Here is a 16,039-nt window from a genome sequence, read left to right on the forward strand (position 1 = left end):
TATTTTATGGCTTCTGTTTGAGTTTTTCTGCCTGTGAGGCAAACCAGGAGTCGAGTCGCCGAGCTGTGTTTTATGGCTTGCCATTGCTTCTCTTTGTTTTCTTTAACATGTCAAACACTGGGCCCGCCACACAGCTGGCTCTCACCACAGTGGAGCAAAGCACTCTGAGAAGTCATTACTCTGACAATGTGAAATGAGGGCTTCCGTCTCTTCCCCTCCTCATTGGAAGCCCCAGCCCCCTTTTTCTTCTTCACTGACTGAAAATCTGCAGTTTTCCGTCACTTTATACGCTTCTTTATTTAGTTTCCCCCTCTCTCTTTCTCGTTTCCTCTGGTGCTGTTTGTCTTTTGTCTGAATAAACCCGCTGATTCACAGCCTTTGAGATAGTTATCTGGCCGAGACACATACATGCCCCGGAGGTTTTGTCCCGTCTCGGCTGCTGCACATTTTTTTCACAGGGGGGAGACACTCTTAACAAAGGTGGCCTTTTAATGTGGCAAGCGGAGTTGCAAAACACTTGCAAAATGCCGTAAAACTGCTCATGTTATGAAGATGGCCTTTTGTTGACAAGCGAAATGGACGTCTTCGCAAGTCAAAAGGTATTTTCAATCTTCCTAAAAACGCCATTTTACAATAACGGTTGGTAAGTACATCGAGGGTGATCCCTAACCACATGTCCTGGGCCAGAAACATGAAAGAAATTGTTGTTGGAGTAGGAGCTTTGGTGGCTACTCTCTCCTCCTCTCTCGTGCCCCGGCTCTGCTCCCTCTGATGTGTGCAGCCAGAAGTCAGCTGTCAAAAGACTTTGATGAGCGAGGAGGGAGGAGGAGGAGGAGGAGGAGGTGGTGAGTATGCTGGAGGAAAGGGAGGGTAAGCAAAGAGCCAGAAGAAAATCCCTCATTCTCCCAAGTTCTGAGTTTAGCCAGTCTCACTCCACTGCCACTCATCCTTCAGTCTCCATCCCTCATTTCTTTCCCTTTTCCCTCTCTTGATTTGCTGCCTCTCATCTTTTCTCTCTCTCGGACCCTCATCACTCTCAGCACATCTCTCTCCCTCACACACACACACACACACACAAATACACATCTAAGCAGCCAGCCACACACACACACACACACACATACACACAAACCCTGGCTGCAATTAGACAAGATTCAGCGTCTGCCTCCATTTCCCGAGTCGTTTCAATTTGGCACCAAGCCTCTAGGCCACTGCGGCACAGCCCAGTGCCTCCACACCCCGCCTTATTAGTGACCTGGGATAATTGGGGAAGGAATCGAATAGCAAAAATAACAAAAAAAAAAAACACAAAAACTGATTCTGGCTCTGAGCAGTGCACAGGAGACGAGGGGATGTTTTTAAAACTGTACTACTTGACAAAAAAAATAAAAGTAGTTATGAGTGAGAGGTGGACGAGAGAGATTTGGGATTCAATCAGAGCGACGCCCCAGCTAATGTTCCTGTGGGTAGGAAGTAGAAGAGGAAATATTCATCCATTCTGTCGGTGCCCTGACCTCCACAAAGCCTACTCTGTGAAGAAAAATGACCCTCTTACCACTTAGCACCGAGACTTCCAGAGGGTGGCAGGATGTCAAACTCAGTGTAATTTAAGTACGCAGACGTGGTTTTAGCTTAGAAGTACAAATCTTTCACACTGACATGCTTGTCTTATCCTGGCCTGGCAATCTTGTTTGACACTTAAAGAGGAAAAAAAAAAAAAACATTAAGGAGGAGGAGGTATAACCCTCTTAAAGGTCTCTGTTTACATGGGAGAAATGCAGCTATGGTGCTCCCATTGTTTAGACTTGGGCTTGAAATTTGTTTTGATTGAGTCACGGGCCCATTGTGTTGTGGTTTGGCCAGCTGCAGTAACAGTATGAGGGTCCAGTCTGTTGGTTCTTTCTTTTTTTTGTTTGTGATGTCTTCTCGACTTCCTCTCTTTCTCTTTCCGTCTGTCCCCCTCCACCTTCACCCCACCCCACCCAACCCTCCTGCCTCCTGTCAGCCTCACCCCTCGGGCTCCTGGAGGCACTGCAGCCCTCCTTTGGAACAAGTGGAGATATGTGACCTTATAAAAGCTCCCCTCATGAGATGCTTATCTCTGAGTGAAGCCCCCCCAGGTAACACGGGGCCACAGACAGGAAGAGGACAGTGGGGCTGATGGAAGTGGAATTTATTTTTATTTCACTCTGTTCATCCATTGTTAACGGAGGCAAAATCTCACCCCCCAGCTTCACCTCTTCCCCCCCTTCACCCGTTTTCCACCTCTTTACTCCCCTCTGTTTTCGCTCCTCCTTTTTCCGGCTTCTCTGTTCTGACGGAGAATATGAGTGGCGGCGGAGGCCTTTGATGCGGGACCACAGCAGAGGGAGCAGTCAGCATACCCCTCTCCCTCCCTCCCTCCCGACATCCCCCGGCCTGCAGCGACTCAGACTGAGCTGTGCAGGGGCACACAGCCAGACTTCATCTGCCCAGGGCCCCCAGCGATGCCGCCTTAGATGTGGGCAGCACCTCCCACTACCTCCCCCCTCTTCCTCCCACACCCTCCTGTACTCCCCTAGTCTCACCCACACATGCCTGAGGTTTGGGATTGTGGTGACTCCCCTCCCCGCTCCTCCCCTGCCCCCCCTTTGACCACAACCAGACCCCACCCTTCCCTTCTGTCCGACATTTAACACAGACTCCGTCTCTCCTCGTCTTTCTCCTCACCCTTTTTTGTCTCAGCTCCTCCTGACTGACTTGTTAGTTTCTGATAGCCCCTGTGGAAAAGTTACGACATCCCCTGAGTCTGACTTTTCATTGGAGGTAAAAAATTTCAAAGCTTTTTTTTTTTCCTCAAGCAGCGATATCTTTTATGTTGAATGTCTCAGAGCCAGAGAAAATGCTGACTGTGCACAGCATTTCAACATCACTTTGTCTTCCAGGTGTTTTTTTTTTTTCTCTCTCTCTCTCTTTATTGGTCTGCTCGTGTTATCCCCCCCCTTACGTCTTAAAAAGCGACTCTGCCACAAACGTATAGAGAGGAGGCTCCTTTTGAAAAGGTGTCACCAACAAAGGCCAGCTGTGTGATTCAGGCCAGGGTCACTGCCAGAACACACCAACTCTCCAGTCTCTGATGGAAATGTGTGGACGATTAACTTAGCAGAGCCCTCAGGTCTGTTAGTCTGAGCCAGACTGAGCTGAGTGGATGATGTAACAAAGGGTTGGCACAGGGTCTGAGGCTGAAGCAAAGAGGGGCTGTGGTTTTAGTGTTCAGATGGTTCCTGTACCTCATGTTGAATGTGATTGATTGCCACAATTTGGGTCATTTTAAGTAACATACTAACAAACGTGCCAGAGATTCATGAGTTTGTTTTCTGTTTTACATCAGGGTTTAACTTTTATTGTGACAACTAAAAAAAATAATTGATTGATAATTGGATAACAAACCTAATAACTGTTTGCAGCCTCGCCTGTGAACTGGCTTTGACCTGACATCTATTACAGTTAATGTGTCGTTTTCTTAATTTTAGTCACCTGTGCTATCTGAGTCCAATGGGTACAAGAAATAGGTACAGTCTGTCAGTCAGAGAGGTTGGATACCAAACTATCAGGTGAGGCAGACTTAATTGAAAGAGAAAATGAAAGCTAATGATGAAATTATAATAAAAATCTGAATGGTTGGCTCGTTTTCAACCTGTGCAATCACCTGAATGCACACTTGTGCTGTCGGACTTCTATACAGCAACGCCACCACCATGTTCCCAGATTGTAGCAATCCAAATCCAAACTAGATTAGTCGGGATTCATCTTTTAAAATGTCGCATCTTTCTTTACTTGCGTTGCTTTCCATCTCTCTCAGCCCTGCAGTCTTTCCCTGCTCTCTCTGCCATAGTTAAGTCTGCGCCTCAGCCTGCGCTGGAGACACCTCGCTCTGTTTGGCTTCTTTTTAAAGTAATTTGTCGTCAGTGTTTTCCTTTTTAATGGCACCAAAAGAAACCCCAGAACTGTGCATGGGGAGAGAGGGAGCCGAGGAGGTGGGTGGGTGGGTCGGTGGGTTTGGAGGTTAGGGGACTATATGGCAGGCGGGCCCCAGCTGCGGGCGCTTTGATTTTGGCCTGGGAGGTGAAAGCAGCGATTGAGACGCGAGGCTGTGCCAGTTATCTTAACCTCCCACACTTCAAAAGCTGGACGAGAGCTTGTCCGACTCTTTCCCCTCCTCCGTCCCGTAGAGGGAAAGGAATTGGGGGAGAGAGACTAAGCCTTCGCTAGCCCTGTGAACAGAGAAGCGTTTCATTTCCTGCAAAAAAGTCCAGCCGGCATTCCTGAGCACTAATGTAGAGGGAGGGAGGGGGGAGGAGGGAGGTGAGGGGAGAGGAGAGGAGGGGTCAAGTTGCTCCTGAATCCCAGTGTTTGTGTCGGCTGGACCTTGTGAAGAGCTGGCCTGGTGCCCCTTACAACCAACCACCACGCAAATACACACCCCTGCTGTTACCACCAAGCTTTTTTTTTTTTTTTCGTGAAACACTCACACACTCCTCGCCCACAGCCCCTCAGGCCTCTTTCCCCAGGCAGGAAGGCCAGAGCTTTTCATGTCTGTGGTGGGGGGAAGGAAAAATGCTCCCCAGGAAACAGGGTGCAGTGCTGGGCGTGCGGGCCCCCTTTGAGATCCTGGGATGAAAAGAGAGAGAGGGCGGCAGAGGTAAATAAAAGCGACAGGGGCTCTCTCTTTCTGTCCGAGCGCTGCGCTCCTTTCAGTTTTTTGCTCTGTGCAGCTCAGGGTCAGCTCTCCTTGGGAAAGGTGGCCTCCGTCCCGTTCCCTTTTATCCACATGTGGTAAAGCAGTCTGTAGGGGTGTGTGCGTGTGTGTGTCTTTCTTTTGAGTGTTACGATGCAGAGAGCAGCAGGGCTCAGCTGACTTATCTCCTACAAAAACACACTCTTGGCTTTGCCACAAGGGAAAAGCAAACTAATACCGTTTCTTTTCCTTTTTTCGTCTTCACAAAACATCCATCTTTTTAGTCGCAGGAGGCATCCATCCACCTCTGTCTCTGCCTCTCCACTTTGATCACAGATTCTATTTGATGCTGCTCGGGTCTAAAATAACTCTCCTTGGCTTGTCAATAACTGAAGCTAACTCTGTTATGTTAGCTCAAGCTCAGATCACGAGAGGGAAAAGAACACTTTTGCAGCTTGACAACAATTTCCTTGTCGGGGAAAGGTGCCACTTTCATGAGAGCCCTGTGAGGTAGACTGATGTACATTTTTGTACCACAGCATCGATCTGCACCTGAATCGCATCGGCTCGGATGATTACCGACGCAGTTCCGTGAACTCCGTATTGATCAACCGGGTCAGTGTGCTGATCCTGAGCACACCTGCAACGCCTTCCATCAGCAGCAGCCTAAATGTCAACCAGAAGCTGCACAATCCGGTGCTTGCCTTGAGAGAAAGAGGAAGATTTGTCAGTCAGGGGAGGGCAAAGAAGAGCCAAGCACTGCCAGCTGGGTCACAGCAACCCCCACGTCAGACTAGATCAAAGCTAGATCGGCCCACATCCTGTCACTGACCTCTAACCCCTCTGTAGTTCAGCGCTTTGCTCAACACTGCTGCAAAGGCTTTCATTCAATCAGCTGTAGGACCATGAAGAAAATAAAATGATTCATTGTGTGGACGGTAATGACAGGTTGTTTGTCCCTCCCTGAGCCGGGGTGGCGTGCTTGCACAGTGAGACACACACAGTCAGTCGGTCTGAGTCATCTTGATAAATCTGGTTTTGGTTAAATTTGACGTGAATGTGACCAGTGTTTTGATGTGGGATACTGATGTGTTTCTAATTTTTTCCCCTCATCACTGATGACAAATAAAGCATTTTTTTTGTGTGTGTAGTTACTTCATAGTCAGTGCAGTTGATTGATTTCTTTTCTTCTTTTCCTCTCTCCTTATTATTTTCTCTTTTTTTGTTGTTGTTGTTTTTCAGGAGGAAAACGTAGCAATTTCTCCACATGCAAAGCGAAGGCAGCAGCTACGGGCCCTCTGCTTGAGATGGAGGCCTGTTAGATTTCATGAAGACCCTTAAATCTCCAAACTGAAGCCTCCAGTTCTCAGAGGACCCCCCAACACCCCACTCCCACTCCCACACACCTACCCGTCCCTCCCAACCCCACCTGACCCTACACCCTTTCCTTCAACACAGTCACATGCCACCACCACCACCACCAAAAAAAAAAAGAAAACCCCGTCACTGTTTGACTCCCTTCCCGAAGGCGCCTGCTGTAGAGACACTGAACTGAACTGAACAAGACAATCACGATTAGTCGGAGCACCCTCACGCAACCACGTCTTCTTACTGAAAAGCATCGGTTTGTGGTCTGTGTTTTGTCAGTTTTCTTTACAGTTTTGCTTTACTGCAATCCAAGGCACTGCACTGAAAAAAACAAACAAAAAAAAAACAAAACAAAAAAAAAAACCCAAAACAGCAGCACAAAGTTCTCCACTGCACCGCCCAAACACTCCACCTGTTTCTAAGTTACTGTAATTTATTTGTCACCTCGGTTCCTTTGTATAGTTCATTAGGCCGACATTCGATCCCTCAACACCTTCCCCCCATCTCTCTCACTCTCTCACCCTTTTGAGACCATTTGGGGTTTCACCCGACCGACCAAACACCTCTTTTTAGACTGCACTAAGGAAGACGGAGGGATCTCATCTTGTCTAAGAAACGTCCTCAAGATGCCATTTTAGTTCGTCGCTGACCAGTTGGTGCAAAAAGGATCAACATTTTGATTTGCTTTTTATTTTTTTTTTTGGTTTTATTTGAATGCTTTTTTTTGTATCTTGAACCCTTGTTTCAATTTCTCGGTGTATATTTTAGTGTTTTGTTGTTTTTTTTTTTAAATATTGTTTTTTTTTTATATAGTGGTATATATAAAAATAAGCTTTGGACACAGGAAAGCCATTTTTCTTGTTGAAGCGTCTTGCAGAAAATTGAAACTTAAGGCTTCTTTTGATAACTATTTGTAACAAATAGTGACCTCGAGTCTTGCTCAGATGTAAAATAATGCTCAGTATGTGTACTTTTTAAAACTGTCAGGATATGTCAATTTTCTTGGTATTTTTGCAGGCAACATTAGGACAAAGGCGAGAGTGATAGCTCAGAGGCCTATATTTTATTGTTCTAAAACATGACAAATGAAGCAGATATATATATTTACCCCAGCACTTGGCAGTCTTTCTTTTATTGCAATGGACCTTTGTCTTTTCTCTCTGGTAGCTAATAGTGTGGTCTTTTGCCATGTTGTTTATTCCATGCAAGCATCTCTGTAACATTTTGATTTTAATGCTCTATTTTAGTATTACTTGATGAATTCCTTTTTTTATTATTATTATTATTATCATGTTTTGGGTCACTGTCATCTTGGTATAGCATTTTGCTTCCCAAGTGGTCATATTTGAACTGTTTCAACATGGTTTTTTTTTTTCTTTTTTTGTAAGAAAAATAAAGAGGCACCATTGGCTCATTTGATCACTTGTGTGGTGGAAAGACCCGAGCTGGAAGTGCCAGATGTAACAGGCTGCGTCATCCTTTGAGATTATATTGTGAGTTTAGGTGGTAGAGCTACGTATTGGTGGTGTAAAGCAGATAAAACAAACTGAACGGAACATATTTTAGTCTTTGTGGAAACTTTAAAACGCTTTAAAAAGAAAAAAAAAAAACATGATAAATTAAAACTCCAAAGGCAGACAGTTCTTCGGGCTACACTTAAATAATATCATTGCACTGATAACGAAAAGAGAGACCTACATCATCTGGGCATTAAAACGCTGTTCAGTTAGGTAACAAGCTGAGATCCATCTTTTCTCCTGTCTGTTAAAGTAAAAAAAAAAAAACATCAAGTGAACACGCCTTAAATTGTGTAAAAACTCTTCAGGTGTCTTCAACAAATGAAATTTTGAAGCAAGCATATTGTTGAAGAACCTGCCGACATCAAGAGAAGAATTTTACTTGTGGACTAATATGACTTGTGCCTCTTGACTGTACTTATTTCAAGTAAAACAGCACCACCTTGTGTTCATGTTGGGTTAACAAAGACCAAGTGGCCAAGTGTGTAATAGCATCTGGCAAATGAGTCATTCCCAGGTTCTGTACCCACCCCACCATGATGAACTTAGTATGACTGTAATATGACAAATATTATTTTACGATAAGGTGCCAATTCAAATATTGATAGGTTTTGATTGCTATAACCTCCTGTTTCTACAGACCAATCTGAGTTAAATCAACTGAACATCTTTCAAAGTAATGGTCTTTTTAGTACAAATCTCCCTCCGTGTGTCTCTCCCTGGACACTGACCACATGTTGAGCTGCAGTGGAGGGAAAATAAAACAAGAGGGGATTTTGTTTGCTTAAAAGACTGACACCTTGAAGATAAATATCTACTTGAATTGCTTAACCCCGACAGGTGAAGCTGGAGCTACACCACCAGATGGCGGTAATGTGCCAACAAGAGAAGAAATGTGCTGGCAAAGACGGGGTAGAGGAAGTTAGTAACAATGAGTGAAAATCATGTGAGGTTTTAAAATTGTTCAGAAAATCAACTCTGTAAATCTTTTGAGGATGGAAATACTTTCAACACATCTGTTTACGCTCAGGTTCAGTGAAAAACTGAGTGTAATGAGTAAAAGTTTCTTTTTGTCTAACACACTCAGGAGAAAAATGCCTTGGATCTTACTTAATGAACTCCAATGAAAGCTTTAACAACTGTTACATCTCAAATTTGTGCTGTTTTTGAACTGACATTTTGTGTGATGAATAAATGTCAACCTGGTCCTCATGTGTATCTGGAAAGCAGTCAACACTGAACACTACTGTGACAAAAACATACACCAAGTAATTGGAAAATCTATTTAATAATCAGATTTAATATCTTCACACACAAAAACGCAGATGTAATTTAAGGAAAATAAATTGACAGACAAAGGTCGACCTTTAATGACGAAGGTGCAGGCACTTTTTCTGTTTCTTCACAGTCCTTGTTGGATCGCTTATTTTCTGAAGTTCTGATTCGTTCCACAGCGACATCTATCACCAAATTACTTTGGCTTGTAGAATCCTTCTCCTGTTTTTTTGCCAAATTTGCCTTCTGCCACCAACTTGTTCAGCAATTCACTCTGGCTAAATAGCGGGTTGCTGGGATCCTTTTCACTCCAACCTGCAATAACAAAAAAGAAAAAAAAAAAAGAACAGAGTTTTACATTTAGTATATCAGCTCATCGTTTCTCCTTCCTTGAAGCAGCGTCATATTAGTTTTACTCACCATCAATGATGAACTTGACAGTGTCCAGTCCCACGTAGTCCGCGAGCTCAAAGGGTCCCATGGGATAACCTGCACCGAGTTTCATGGCAATATCAATGTCCTCTTTGGATCCATGACCTGAGAGGGAGGAAAATTAACTATACAGAGCTACAGAAATCACTCAAAAACTGAAAAATAATATTGATGGATACAGAGTTAGAGCCCTGATATTTAATGTTGTTCACTTAAACAAGGATGTGACACCAGAGAAAGGCTGACACGCCTCCTTCCCATTCACACAAACACACTGGGAATCTTTCAAAGTCTGCGTTTCCCCTTAAAATCCCACGTAGACATACCTCTCTCATAGAGCCGGACCGCCTCCAGTAAGTACGGCACAAGTAGGCGGTTTACAATGAATCCTGGCGTATCCTGAATAAAGAGATGTTGGATGCCGGTGAGTGGGCTGTTAAATACATTCTTAAGACCACCACTATAATGACAGCAGACTTTACCTTGCAGGACACTGGTGTTTTCCCAAGCGCTTTGCTGAAGTTCAAGAGGGAATCAAAAGTCTCTTGGCTTGTTGATGAGGTTTTAATGACCTTTGAAAGAAGATCACTTCAGCAAATTTGATACGAATAAAAGTGTTATGTTGGGTGCATATTGCATTACTTCTTCATATGTAACTATACGTATCAGTAATTTTTTTTTTCTTTCACCTCTACAAGCTTCATCATAGGCACTGGGTTGAAGAAGTGAAGTCCACCAAATCTGTCCAGCCTGTTGGTGGAGCTGGCGATGTCAGAGATGGGCAGGGAGGATGTGTTGCTGGCAAAGATGGTGTGTCTAAAAACACAACGTGTAGAAGAACACTTGTGACACACACACACACACACACGGACAGCAATTTAAAATAAAAGCAGACGCGTGATGTTCAGAACGTTCCATTTCAACCGTGACGTGTCCTCCTCGCTCTCAGACCAGAACTTTGGAAGTGGAACTTGAACTTGGAAATTCATTGTTTTCAAAATACTGATAACCGAGGTTAACACTCGTTTGTAATCTAACACACCTACAGCTGTTAAACGGAAATGGGATGAGGCTTACTGTGGAGCCACCTTGTCAAGCTGACCAAAGAGACCCTGTTTGATTTTTAGATTTTCCACAATGGCTTCCAACACAAGATCAGTGCCCACAACTGCAGATCCCGCATCTGTGGCGGTCGACACGTTCTGCAGGACTTTGTGGATGAACTCCTCACCTGCCTGAAACAAAACACCAAGTGTAGTACCTCTCATTAATAACACACATTTCACTCTCTCAGTTTTGTTTTCATTTTGTTAAGAGTCTCACCTGCGGCTTATCGGCATACTTCTTCTTCACCACTCTTTTAAGGCTTCCCTCAATCCCTTTGACAGCGTTTTTAAGGATATCGTCATTTGTGTCCACCAGCGTCACGGAGTGGCCAGTTGACGCAGCAACCTTTCACAAAGAAACCAGGCGAGAGATAATGAGAACCACAGCCGTCAGCGTCGGTGATGCGAAGGCGGCAGCGAACACCTGACGTGACAGCGGGTGACACAGCTGCCAGCCTCAGTAAGGACACGTGAATATTTAGACGTAAAATAGTCCGAGTTAACCACGAGGATAACCTGCTCGGAGCAGTTTTACAGATGCAGCCTACCTCGAGTTAAGTCTATCCACCTTTCTTAGCATGAGTTAGACTCGAGAAGTTCCACCCCAGGTCCAGGTCCAGGTCAGGCCCTGAGGTTAGCTGACAACAACACGCGCCCCGTGGCGCAGCGGTCTGGCTATCTGTGGTGAAGCTAACTGCTAGCTACTCGGCTAAACACAAGAGACGAATGCGTTTCGTCGCGTACCTGTGCAATTCCCGCACCCATCTGTCCACCTCCGATGATTGTTACGTGCTTAATAACGACATTCCGGACAGCCGAAGACGAGAAACCTCTGCAGAGTTGGTGGGTGAAGAAAGCCATGGTGAATGAAGCTGCTGCAGGACTGAAACGGACTCCGGTGGACACCGAGAAGTAGGAGGAAGGTCGGCGATCACGTGACCAAACAGACGCTTCCGTGACCTTTCACACAGATACCGGTAATGTATAAGAACTCGCCACACGTACTGCATTTCTACGAGTTAACAAATGTCAACATATCAAATCTAAGTATTTGGGCTTATGACCTGGAGTTATATTATCTTGTCTCATAACATTTGATTCATGCTATTCCGAGCATTTGTTGCAGCTGATGGTCATTTTGGCAGTTAAATCTGCAGCAAAGTGGTTGAAATTAACAACGTACATCTACTTTACGTAATGACTTTCAGTCAGGGTTTGTAAGGCCATACTGTACGTACGTGGTAATAAATGTAATTCACTTAATTACGTACATTCTCTGCTAATTTATTGTTTTAGTTTTCGCTCCATTACATTAATTTGACAGTTATAGTAAGAGAATAACCCACGGTGAAACCACGGCTAGTACATGTGCTCATGAATAAAGCATGTTGACGTGTAAACAAGTGGATGGCTGAATGTCAGAAAAATGAGAGTTTTTTTAATTTTATTTTTTACTGACAAAATATGTTTTTGTTACTTCTTCTTCTTCAAACTTTTAATGTCAGGATATTTTTACACACACTGAAATTCTTCTCTGCATTTAACCCATCACTGATTGAACACACACATGCAACATGCAGTGAAACTCCTGTGTGTTTCAGTGGGCTGCCATTTCAGGCAGTAGGGGAGCAAATTGGGGGAAGGGGGGGGTTAAGTGCCTTGCTCAAGGGCACATCAGTCAGCTAATGGGGGGGGTTGATTAATCACTCCTCAACACCCAAATTTTTTTTCCCTGTCAGTCGGGGGGGAATCGAACCAGCGTCCCTCCAGTCACAAGCCATTTCTCCTATGTCTAGGCCCTCTCCCCTCAACTTGACTATAACCCTGCCGTACGCAATATTCGTGTATCTTAAAGGCATTGTGTTTATTCTGCATACACCTGATGGAAAAAGTACCAGCATACTGTTTTTTATTACAACTTAGAATCAGTTTCAGAACCAAATCTTTTATTCTTTTATTTAAAAAAATGATTTAAATGATAAAATGATTAAATGAGCAGCGCTCCAGTTTCACAATGTCTTTTGTACTCAGAGCAAACGAAGGTACAGTACAACAGATACAGCATGTGTTTGTGTCAGTAACAGAGTTGTTAGCATTGAGCCAACTATTCCTTTGTCCTATTAAATTCCTCTCAGTGCTACACTGAATCCCATCCTAAAATGCCAATAACTTAAAACAGTGAAAAGAGTAAAAAATGCACCCAAAGATAAATATTCATGATAAACTGAGGTAAGTGTTATTAACATAATGTGTTTTTACTGACAAGTTGCCAATAATCCATTGATCGTGTCTGTAAGGAAATATATTTCTAAACTCTTGTGCAGAAACCTAAAATCTTTCTTTCCCCAAACACCTCACTAAGTGAAAAATATCAGTACATCTCTCCAGCATGATTTACGTATTATGTGTCCAACAACACCGGTCTCCTCTGAGGTCCTTAGCATCAAAGCACCCAGTTTACAGAAAATCTGTTCATGCCAAATATTGCACTTTCACTTCATCTACGAAGGCTCACGCACACAGTGTATGGGAAGGGTGCCAGCGTCAGGCCAAACCGTCCATGCAGAGGAGGCGGAGCCATTCCCTCTGGGAGTCTGAATTTGAAGGCCTGCAGCAAGCTGGTAACCGTCAGGAACATCTCCATCTTCGCCAGCTGTTCACCCATGCACACCCTGCGACCTGAATGATAAAGGGGATAAATCCTGAGATCCCGGCCAAGTGCGGACAATTCAAATTAATTTACAGATGTTTCGGTTATGAGTGAGGAATATCATACCAATCCCGAAAGGTATAAAACACTCTTTCCTGAGCAACTTTCCCTCAGTGTCCAAGAAACGTGTTGGCTTGAAACTGTCTGCGTCCTCCCAAACAGTAGGATCTCTATGGACGGACCACAGGTTGGGAAAAACAACCGTTCCTTTGGGAATAGTGTAGCCTCTGAACTCTGTAAAAGGAAGGAAAAAACACAATATGGCGCTGTCCCCTCAGTGAATCAGATGCCTGTGAAATTCTGTAGCTCTTTTTTACTATACTGACTAGTTGAGCATTAACAGAGGATTTAGTCAAACACAAGGGGTCATTGGCATCGTGTTGAGTTACCTATAGTTTCGGAGGCCATGTGAGGAATAGCCAGAGGAACCGCTACACTCAGTCGCTGCACCTCCATGATGGTGGCTTCGGTGAAAGGCAAACGTCCCTTATCAGTCAAAGATGGAACGCGATGTGAACCCACCACCTCATCAATCTCTGCCTGGACCTTGTCTGGCATCAAAATGGGAGAAACAAAGCAACAAGTGGATCATTCTAGGTTGATTAATGAAGTCCTCATCTCAGCCACCTCTGGATACACTGCAAGCCAATCAAAATAATTTCACAGTAATAGAAAATGAAAGTAAAAAGCATGTTATGATGTGCCAATCAGTGCGGTTGTGGAGCAGTTGGAGAAGTGGTTAAATGCATAATCGAGCCAGACAGTCTGTTGTTCTGAAACCAGGAAGTATTTGAGCCGTGGGTTCCCACAGCAGATTTCTAACCCCCCCCCCCCAAGACTTGTGATTCATACCAGCCTAAAAATATTCTCATGCAATTTGTGTCTACTTCAAATGAATTGCATTATTAATTCAAACACAGCAACTTGTTATAACTGTTGCAAAAAAACGTGATTGTGTGTGCATGTTGTTAGTTGTTTTCTGCAGTATTTACTGGTGTTTGCTGCACTATTGTTTTTCACGAAATTGGACAGAATCTGATCTGAAACATCTCAGATATTGCAGGTGTCACTGTGGATGTCAGTTTAGAAAACATGCTTCATTTCAAGTAGACATGAATGGATGGACTGTGGCAGCTTTTACCTTGGATATCAGGGTGTAAGACCATGTAGAGCAGAATCCACAAAATTGAATTAGCTGTGGTGTCAGTGCCGGCAATGAAGAGATCTCCTATAATATAAAAGAGATAATCTTCTGTGAAGCTGCTGTCCTCCTCCCCAGCAGCTCGCTGGGCCAACATCTCTATCAAGTACATGTCAGTAAGATCCCTTGGGTTTTCGGGATCTAATGTTTCTCGGTGCTCAGCAATAATCCTCTTCAGAAATGCTGTGATGTCTCTTTCCACCTGCCGTAGCTCTTTGAAGGCCCCAAAGGGCAAGTAGTACAGCAGTGGAAAAATGTTGATGAGGAGCGCAGGACTGTTCACACAGATCTCCAGTCCACGAACCATCAGGTCCAGCAAGGTGCGGAACTCGAGGTCTTCATGGTGGAAGCGCTGACCCATGATCAGGGAGCAGATGACGTTTGACACGGCGCTGCTGATCAGTGGGGCCAGATCCACACCGGCGCCACCAGACTCCTCATTCAGCCGCAACAGCTCTGTTTTGATGGTAGCCAAGCCTTGCAGGATACAAGGTTCCAAGCTCAACTTCCCCAGACCAAAGTTTCGGAGTGTGGCGTGGCAGAACTTCCGCTGTTGTCTCCATACTGGCCCGTAAGGTGCAAAGACTATTCCTGAAGTTCAATTAAACCAGAAAGATGTTGGCATATGGCTCAGGTCAACAGTCATTTTAGTCACTTTTCATTTTTTATCTCTATGGACTCGCCAAACTTTGACATACTCATAAATACACTGTTAGACTTGTTAGTAGGCCACTTAAACTATTCCATATGTGTACACACGGTCAGCAGTACATGAAGCACACCTTCAGAAGTGATTAGACTCACTTGTCTAATAAGACAGCCCTGTCCATCCCAATAAGAATAGTCTAACACTGGCATCACCTCTCAGTATAAGGCAATATAGTTCAGCAATACCACAAACAACAGCCTCTGTTAACAATAAAGTTAAATAAACGCTTTTCTAAAGTTTAAACAAAACGTTGAGTGATTGCAGGGCTTATTGGACTGCATTACTTTTAACTAGGTGTACCTAGTGAAGTGGAAACTGACTCTTTCTTACGTACACAGACAGGCATAAGGCTGAAGCGGCATGAAATGAAGTGACCATTCAGCACACCATACCTTTGCGTTTCGTCATGATGGTGATAGCAGGAATGGCCGGTCTGTCGGAGAAAACCTCGGAATTGTTTGAGAGGGCATCCTTGACCGCTTCATAACTGTTGAGCACAACGACCAGCTGACTCCCGACAAAGAGGCTGTAAACGCTTCCGTACGTATTTGCTAGTTCAGTTAATAAAAACACAGCGCTTTTGTCGTACGTGTTGTCTGACTGCCGTCCAAACCTCCTCCGGACGACAGAGGGGATGAGAAAGCCGCCGAAGTTGCCGACTACCGGCCACGGCGTCGGACCTGGCGGAATATATGCCAGGTTCCGTCGTTTCTGATAAAAGCTAACCACATAATAAACTATGACGAACACTATCAGAGCTACAATGTTGACATGTGACAGTACGGAGCTGCTCAGATTCTCCAGCCATGACAGCAACACCATGGCGTCAAAGTTCTCGTAAGCTCATACGAGAGCTTTAACGGAGCTCACAGCCTTCTTGTGTTGTTGCATTAAACGCCATGTGTCAACGTAGCGTCGTTGCTGGCTCCCTATTGGCTGACATTGTCGTACCCTGCTGTGATTGGTGGATTTCCACAGTGGGCACCCCGGGATGTTCTGCCCTT

General features: G+C 44.5%; 3 protein-coding genes across 5 annotated transcripts in view; 1 reads left to right on the forward strand and 2 right to left on the reverse strand.

The window, feature by feature from the left end:
• lef1 (lymphoid enhancer-binding factor 1) overlaps window positions 1-7,504 on the forward strand; it is a 90,887-nt gene extending 83,383 nt beyond the window's left edge. For all 3 annotated transcript variants that reach the window (XM_046416670.1, XM_046416671.1, XM_046416672.1), the window contains exon 13: window positions 5,960-7,504. The gene's annotated coding sequence lies outside the window, so the exon portion shown is untranslated. The remainder of the gene's footprint in view (window positions 1-5,959) is intronic.
• Window positions 7,505-8,871: 1,367 nt separating this feature from the next.
• Window positions 8,872-11,355, reverse strand: hadh (hydroxyacyl-CoA dehydrogenase). The gene is made up of 8 exons (XM_046416675.1): window positions 11,160-11,355; window positions 10,633-10,761; window positions 10,387-10,544; window positions 9,999-10,125; window positions 9,792-9,881; window positions 9,636-9,708; window positions 9,298-9,414; window positions 8,872-9,192 (listed from the first exon to the last, which is right to left on the reverse strand). The coding sequence occupies exons 1-8, from the start codon at window positions 11,274-11,276 to the stop codon at window positions 9,074-9,076; spliced, it is 930 nt and encodes a 309-aa protein (XP_046272631.1). The 5' UTR covers window positions 11,277-11,355; the 3' UTR covers window positions 8,872-9,073.
• Window positions 11,356-12,340: 985 nt separating this feature from the next.
• On the reverse strand, window positions 12,341-15,945 carry LOC124074136 (cytochrome P450 2U1). Its single transcript, XM_046416740.1, has 5 exons — window positions 15,428-15,945; window positions 14,267-14,917; window positions 13,515-13,676; window positions 13,192-13,359; window positions 12,341-13,094 (listed from the first exon to the last, which is right to left on the reverse strand). The coding sequence occupies exons 1-5, from the start codon at window positions 15,855-15,857 to the stop codon at window positions 12,913-12,915; spliced, it is 1,593 nt and encodes a 530-aa protein (XP_046272696.1). The 5' UTR covers window positions 15,858-15,945; the 3' UTR covers window positions 12,341-12,912.
• Between the last annotated feature and the right edge of the window lie 94 nt (window positions 15,946-16,039).

The sequence above is a fragment of the Scatophagus argus genome, chromosome 2, assembly GCF_020382885.2.
Source record: "Scatophagus argus isolate fScaArg1 chromosome 2, fScaArg1.pri, whole genome shotgun sequence".
In the NCBI taxonomy this organism is placed as follows: Eukaryota; Metazoa; Chordata; class Actinopteri; family Scatophagidae; genus Scatophagus; species Scatophagus argus.